The sequence below is a fragment of the Camelina sativa genome, chromosome 7 (genome assembly GCF_000633955.1).
Source record: "Camelina sativa cultivar DH55 chromosome 7, Cs, whole genome shotgun sequence".
NCBI lineage: Eukaryota > Viridiplantae > Streptophyta > Magnoliopsida > Brassicales > Brassicaceae > Camelina > Camelina sativa.
Window position 1 is genome coordinate 18,356,367 of NC_025691.1, and position 7,674 is coordinate 18,364,040.

Consider the following 7,674-nt stretch of genomic DNA (forward strand, 5'->3'; position numbering starts at 1 on the left):
ATATTCTCCTTTCTACCCAACGTCTCTTTCCTTTATTTTTCTGATTTTGTTCTGGTTTTCCTTGTTTTTCTTTGCAGGATTTATGTGTTTTTCCTTAGAATAAGTTATGAACCTGGCTATATAATGCCTTGAGTTGTAGTTCTTATTTTTCACCTTTTGATCAATAAAATTGCTTGTTTGTGTTTCACAAAAGAAACCTTTGCTCTCTAATTCGTGAGTGTGTCCGAATTCTTGAGTGTTCTAAGAAGTATCAATAGACTTTCACATCTATTGTGGTTCTTGTCAATCCACCATTCATCTTCACCTTATCCGGGTTAGTTAGAGAGGTCCTTAGACCAGCTAATAACTCATCCTTGTTTTGGTTCAAGATCATTTTGTAGCCAAAGCTCATATCAGGAAGGGGCCTAACTGTAACAGTTCCATTCATAGCCTCTTCAAGAACATTGGCAGATACACTAGTCTTGAAAGGTACACCTAAGTTTCTGAATGTTGACAATTATAAGGATGATAGAAGGTTAAATACAGAGGATTTGAAATAGAGTGCTTTCTTGAGAGCTCTGGGAAAAAAATATATATATATGTAAAGTAACTTAACCTGAACAATGCTACAAGCATTGTATTTACAGTCCCAAAGTTAGACAAGTCAATTTCCATGTCCATTTCATTAGCTTCAAGTGCCTATAATATCAATAAAACAACAAATCTTATTATAGCGACAAGAATGCGTTTAAAAAAAAATAGATAAAACAAGTGAGACACTAAGCATACAAAACAAGAATCACCACCTCAAACCCTCCATTATCATATTGTCTTCTTTTTTCAGGGTCAGACAAAATGCGATAGGAAAGTTCAGCTTCATTGAAAAGATTAGAATCTTCAACATTGTTGTTAGCATTCTTGTCCGGATGATACCTGTCCATTGTTTTAAATCCAATATAAGAATAGATTTCATGTTAAAGCATAATCATCCAACAAACAAAGGCATTAACTAGGACAAAACAATAGCACTGAACAAAGGACAAGTTTGAAAGCTTACTTGTGGGACAAGTTTGTGTACGCGGATTTGATTTCCTGATCGTTTGCGTCCTTTGATATAGAAAGCACCTCGTACGGGTCTCGTAGAGCTGACGAACCTTCCACCTTTTTAGCACTCATCGTCTCACTTTTTCTTTTCCTACGAAAAAATGTCTCAAACTCGAAGGAAGCACCAGGGGAACTATAGGATAATATCTTCAATAGAGGAATTGGACGATGAACAAATGAAGCCAGCAACGAGGTTGACGAGAGAAGCAGAAGAAAAAAGATTGTCAACAAGACGAAACTAAATATAAGGTTTCACGTTTTGCACTAGTAAGGAAAAAATGATTAATAAGGACTGTTTATAATTTAAAAGTTTGGATTTGAAAAATTATTGAGAGTAGGATTTTAATTCAATTTAAAAGAATTAAAAAGAATGCACTGTTATTCATTTTATTGATTTTAGAATTCTATTAAAAGCTAATTTATTCAATATTAAGATTTTTTTAATGGTAATGTGATTTGATTAGAATTTAATAGAAATTAAAAGAAAAATTCTTAAGGAATGTTTATAATTTAAAAGTTTGGATTTGAAAGATTATTGAAAGTAGGATTTTAACTGAATTTGAAATAATTTAAAATTCTGCATAAATCTAGTGTTATTCAATTTAAAAGAATTTAAAAGAATCTACTGTTATTCATTTTATTGATTTTAGAATTCTGTTAAAAGCTAATTTATTCAATATTAAGATTTTTTTAATGGTAATGTAATTTAATTAGAATTTAATAGAAAACAAAAGAAAAAGGATGTAAAGAAACAATTCCCATCTTTTATGGTGTAAGAATTTGTGAAGTACATTAAAATCTTAATTTTTCTTTTCGTTTTAATTCTTTTAAAGTCAGTAGTTGAATATAATACCCCCTTACAGATTAGTTTTTAAGATTTAGGATTTATCTTTTAGAATTTATAATTTGAAAGATAAAGTTTAGTTTTAATTTTCATGGTCTCTTTGTGAAAAAAAAAAAAAAAAAAAACTAGTAATGGTATTTTTTTGGAACAAAGACTCAATATTTTTTTTCTTTAAATTGCCCATAATTAATTCGACTAGTTATTGATTTAATTGTTTTAATAACAATTAAATAAAATACATCTGAAATTCTGAATTTCTTTTTGAATCTTGAAATATATATCATCACAATGACAATTCTGTTTAATATAAAATATAACAAACAATGAATTGATGAAAGCATAATATGCATACAAAATCAAAACACTCCCCATCAAAGAGCTTTGCATCTTTCTCCCAATATCTGATAAAACCATGCCTACAAAGAGCATCTCAGTGATGAACAGTCACCAAATCACTTCTGTTCTGTCTAACGAATGAACAAAATACCAAATGACCCACAACAAATCAGCCTTTCTGGTCAACCAAGCTTTTTATCGGATCCTTTTAGGTTCAAGTTGAACCATTTCCTCTTCGATTTGTCTTTACTTTCTGTTCCGCCTTCTTCTCCCGCACTATCCCCATCGCCTTTTGATTCCTCTCCGTGAGCTTTGCTGCTACTTCCATTGCTCAAGTTGTTGCCGCTTGGTGTCTTCACAACAGAGAAGGTCGAATGGATTGTATCCCGTTGCTTTAGCAGTTCATCGACCTTCACCATAAACCAAGCACTTTTAGAATGACAAAAAAGTAAAATATCTGATATGGCTCCTCTGAGACCATGTGCACAAAGTTTACAAAAACATCTCTTTTCAGAAACATCGAGTGCTAATTAAAGTAGAAAAAAGATTCATCAAACGTACGGTTTGCTTCTCCTGTGTGTATCTGTTGGTAACTTCTTGAAACCGCGCCAACGCCTTGCAAAAGAATATAGGAAATTATCAGGTTACATGTCTCCCTAAAATACTGACTGAGCTCTCAAATAGTAGAAATTTACTTTTCGGTACTCTGTTTCAAACTGCCGCAACTCATTTCTCTTTCTTAAGATTTCAGCTTCAATCTCCTTCAACTTCTCTGTTGTGTCCTCATATGTCTTGGCACAGAGTGCCTCAATCGTGTAGGATGCAGTCTTAAAGAAGTTATCACCTGTAAAGCAACTAGAGACCAGTTAAACTACAGTCTCAAAAATTCTCCGGCTATCGTAAAAAAGTAATGACTCATACCATAGACTGCAAATATATGTGTGCCTGCTTTCAGTTCTGAAACCTCACAAGGTTGAAGACCTTCCAATCGCTTGAAGAAAGCAGATTCAGGGTCCTTGGCTGCAGCTAACTGTACAATAACCGCAATGTGGATTGCTTTAATACCTCTCCATATTCTACAGCTACATATGAAAGGAAAAAAGAGCTCAGAATTTGCATACCGCATTGACAGTCGAATCCATTCTATACACTTGAAAATGTAAGAAATACATGCCAGCTGATGTCACTTTGCCTGTTTTCTCACTCTCTTCCTGAAATAACAAAATAGACGCTTAATAATGTCATGGAATCACCATGAGAAAAATGGAAAAAGCTGTTTTAAGAACTAGCGAACATATTTCTTGTCCAAAGACAGTTCAGTAATGGTGTAAAACTAAGACCAATATTCTTCTACTACAAAGCGAAATGATTTATACCTGTAAGGCCAATCCATAGCCGCCACTTGAATCTTGCTCAAAATAAAGTAACTGAAGATGGACAAATTTAGAAGTTAGTCATAGTGCTAATTAGGTGACACAACTTACAAGTTAGTCACCAGGGACAAGGAGCAAGCATTGAATACACTAAACATTATCAAGATGGTCAGTAATGGCATACCTTAAATTTACTTTGTGCTGTTGAAGTTACTCTAACAACGACCCCTGATTCAGCTTGTTGCTCACTTATCGTAACTCCAAAAAAATGAGCGCATTGCTTCTCAACCTGATACGATATATATAAAAAAAAGATAAAATTTCAATTCCAAATACATAATGAAATGAGGTAAAAAAGATAGTCAATGTAATCTGAGTTCACACCTTCCCACTAACTGATGTTCCAATAGGAAGGGGCCTAACAGTAACAGTTCCATTCATAGCTTCTTCAAGCACACTAGCAGACACAGTAGTCTTAATAGGCACACCTAGTTTGCTGAAGTTCACAATTATGGGAATGATAAAATAAAAGAGGATCTGAAACAGATTGCTTTCTTAAGAGCTCTGGAAAACAAATAAAGGTAAAAAAAACAAACTCGAACCTGAACAAAGCTGCAAACATGGTATTTACAGTCCCAAGGTTAGACAAATCAATTTCCATATCCATTCCATCAGCATCAAGTGCCTATCATATCAATAACTCTTTATTGAAGCTGCAAGAGAATGTGTAGTGTAGACAACATTAACAAAGACCGAAGAAGAAGTTATATATATACCTCAAACCCTGCGTTATCATAGTGCCTTCTCTTCTCCGGGTCAGACAAAATGCTATATGAAAATGCAACTTCCTTAAAAAGTTCCGACGCATCGGGATTATTCGCGTTCTTATCCGGATGATACCTATCAATCCAACAAACACAAAGTGATCAATAACATATCAAAGTTCAGTGTGACGATGGAACTATAACACACCATCCTTCTTAATTCATTCACAAATAGGAACAATCTCAGATTTCTCAATTACAAACAAAAAAACAGAAGAAACCTTAAGAAATCAATTGTGCATACAAGACGATTGAAATTGAAGCGAAAACAAGATAATCTTAATGAAGCGAATCAGAAACTGAGCGGAGATGGGGAAGAAGCTTACTTGAGAGCTAATTTCCTGTAAGCGGATTTGATTTCTTGATCGTTAGCGTCTTTTGAAACACAGAGAACCTCGTACGGATCTCGTCGATTCGCCGGAGCTGACGAACCTTCAACTTTCTTAGCGCTCATCTTCTCTCTCTCTCTTAACCTCCGCCGCTGACCACACAAATGTTCTCTCCGAATTCAAACGGGGGATTAGGATTAGCAGATCCACAACGGGTATTATTCAGGTGAATTGAATCGAGGAATTGAAACCTCGGAAGAGAAACGATGAAGGAAAGAAGAACCAGAAACGAGGATCTACAAGAAGAAGAAGAAGAAGAAGAAGAAGCTCAACAAATAAGATGAGATTAGGGAAGAAGATCGAGAAAAGCTAAACGATACGAAACAAGAGGGTTTCACCAAAGGAGAGCAGAAGAAGTTCCCAAAAAAAAAAAAAAAAAAAAAAACTGTTTCTGTTTTTTTAATTTATTTTTATTCGGATGACGTCATGTTTCATAAGACAACAATTTTTTTTTGTAAGAAATAAAAAAATAAATAACTCGTTGATTTTTCAGAATTTTCCCTAAACGAAATTACTTATTTCACATCTCTTATTTGCTGTTTTTTTTTTGTTTCCAATGACTTTATAGTTTTATAATAATAAGGATGGACTTTATAAGTGGCTTTTCATATATACGATGATTTCTCGACACTACTCAACAACCACAACGATGGAGGGTTCCTTCCGTACCATCGGTGAAAAGTAATTTCGATGCTGTTTTTGATGGGATTAACTATCAGGCCATTGGTGGTTAGATAATTCGAAATCATTGTAGATCACTTCTCTCTTGGGGCTCGGCTAATTTAGGATATGCAGGATCTCTACTTGAAGAAGAGACAAAAGCTCTACTTGTCGGTTTACAACAATTATGGATTAGAGGTTATACCAATATTATGTTTGAAGGCCATTGTGTGAATCTTATAAACATTGTTAAGGTCATCTCCATCGGGGAGATGTTAACAAAGTTCTTAGGGTATAAAGCAAAAAAAAATAAATCAAAAATGTTAACTAAGTGTAGAATCAATCTTTAGCTAAGAAGTTTTTATTTTGATTCTTACTACCACGTGTCGACGCCTACTTGAGCAATGAAAAAAAAAAAAAAAATTGCGCGTTTTTTTCTTTCTTTCTTCTTCCTCTCTCTCTCGATGCCTCCTCTCGTTATCTCCGATGGAGAAAACGGAAAACACCATAGCCGCCATTATTTTACTCTAGCTCTTCCTCTTCCTACTCTGATTGATGCTCCATAGTTTTATGTCTGATTTTAAAGAAAACAAAAATTGGGATAAGAGAAACCGAATCGATTGGGGGTAAGATATTCAATTTCTTGTTTTATTGAATTGATTTTCAGTCGATGTATGTCGTACAGATCTGCTGTTGTGAACTATTTCTAATTATTCACAACTGATGCATTTCATAATTGATTTTCAATTGAAATTATCTGCTGTTGTGAATTTTTTAGGGGTTTCTCTGTAAATTTCCTAGGATTTTTTTGCTCGATGTTGTTGTGGATTGATTGATGCATAAATCTGGTTTATTTGTTCGATTCTTGTAGTATTATTTTTGTTTTGACTTTTTGGATTATTAACCCCACAAATGATATCAAATTTGATCTTAAAGGTGAGAAGGTGAGAATCCAATGTATGAGAGCACAAGAGCTGAGCTTGGTCTGGTTGTTCTGTATTTGAACAAAACGGAGACGAGAGACAAACTTTATGGTAACCGTTAGAGACACAGCTTTGTTCGATTCTTATGAATCTTTATATTCATATTTACGCTTCATTATATCTTCTTCTGTGATCAAACTGTTGTCTCAGTGGCTTGTTATTACCCAGTTCTTAATGCATTCTTTTGTTATCTCGTTGATGCAGGTGCTTGCAGTGGCAGTTTACAATCACTACAAGAAGATATATCACGAATCAGCACATAAACGGTTAGTGGTATGCATTTATATGTTTCATATGTTTGGTTCATGTGACACCTCATATTGAATTGTAGTTAATTTTTTTTTTTTTTTTTTTTTTTTTTTTTTTTTTNAATTGTAGTTAATTTCTCCTTGTCTTTGCTAGTTTCTAATCTGAAGAAGTGGACACTTTATAACTGACTTAACTGGAGAGATAATGTTTGAGTGTTTGTTATTGGATTTATATATGAGTCCACATCTATATGCATGCAGGTTCGTTTATGTCCCAAGATAAGGCAAACAATGCTCTTCTCATTCACATTAGGAAGACGATCCCACTCACAAACAGAAGGGGAAAACCTCAGTTCTGTCCATTTTGCCTTTCAAATTCTGTTTTGCTTGTAAAACAAGTTCTTTTTTTTTTAAATGTAATGCTAAGAAACTTACCATTGGAGGAATAAATTTTACAAAATCTTTAAAAAGTTTTTAGTAAGTAAATTTGTATTTTTGGTGATTATAATATTTCTAACAAACTTGTTAAAAAACTTACCAATGGAGATGCCCAGTGTCCAAAAGAACAGGTCTCTAACCAACCTAATTCAAGATTTACATTACTGGACTTCAAAGTTTGATTCAACTTCGTTTGTATTCACAAAGAAAGAATGTAATAGGGCTGCTCATAATTTCTCAAGATATGGTCAGGTGAGTGAGGGTTTGTTAGATTTTGTGTGTCTCTTTCCTCTCAGTCGTCTTATGAGGTGAGTGAGGGTTTGTTACTTAATTGTTCTGTTTCATATGTTTGCTTCTAATTTTTAAGATCTATTTTTGGGCTCGGATTGTTTTCGACAGCTAGACAAATTATCCGTTTTTTTTTTGTATTTCAGTCTTCTTCGTGATTGGGTTTGTGTGTCTCTTTCATACTATTTTTGTTAATAAAAGGTCACTC

The 7,674-nt window shown here is 33.9% G+C and overlaps 2 protein-coding genes and 1 long non-coding RNA gene across 5 annotated transcripts; 1 reads left to right on the forward strand and 2 right to left on the reverse strand.

Moving 5' to 3' along the window:
• LOC104704737 (chaperone protein dnaJ 15-like) lies at nt 251–1,155 on the reverse strand. The gene is made up of 4 exons (XM_010420774.1): nt 1,037–1,155; nt 783–912; nt 596–678; nt 251–482 (listed from the first exon to the last, which is right to left on the reverse strand). Exons 1-4 carry the CDS (start codon nt 1,153–1,155, stop codon nt 251–253), a joined length of 564 nt encoding a protein of 187 aa, XP_010419076.1.
• Nucleotides 2,175–5,232, reverse strand: LOC104701461 (chaperone protein dnaJ 15). Its single transcript, XM_010417155.2, has 11 exons — nt 4,787–5,232; nt 4,413–4,536; nt 4,239–4,321; nt 4,021–4,132; nt 3,821–3,925; nt 3,640–3,690; nt 3,385–3,474; nt 3,185–3,293; nt 2,959–3,107; nt 2,825–2,878; nt 2,175–2,673 (listed from the first exon to the last, which is right to left on the reverse strand). The coding sequence occupies exons 1-11, from the start codon at nt 4,912–4,914 to the stop codon at nt 2,446–2,448; spliced, it is 1,233 nt and encodes a 410-aa protein (XP_010415457.1). The 5' UTR covers nt 4,915–5,232; the 3' UTR covers nt 2,175–2,445.
• LOC104701462 lies at nt 5,871–7,242 on the forward strand. 3 transcript variants are annotated; one of them, XR_753826.2, is made up of 4 exons: nt 5,871–6,181; nt 6,446–6,543; nt 6,697–6,758; nt 7,002–7,242. It is a non-coding gene; the product is annotated as an uncharacterized LOC104701462 (long non-coding RNA). The 3 variants fall into 3 exon arrangements; XR_753825.2 differs by having other exon boundaries at nt 5,876–6,135; nt 7,002–7,221; XR_753824.2 differs by having other exon boundaries at nt 5,878–6,543.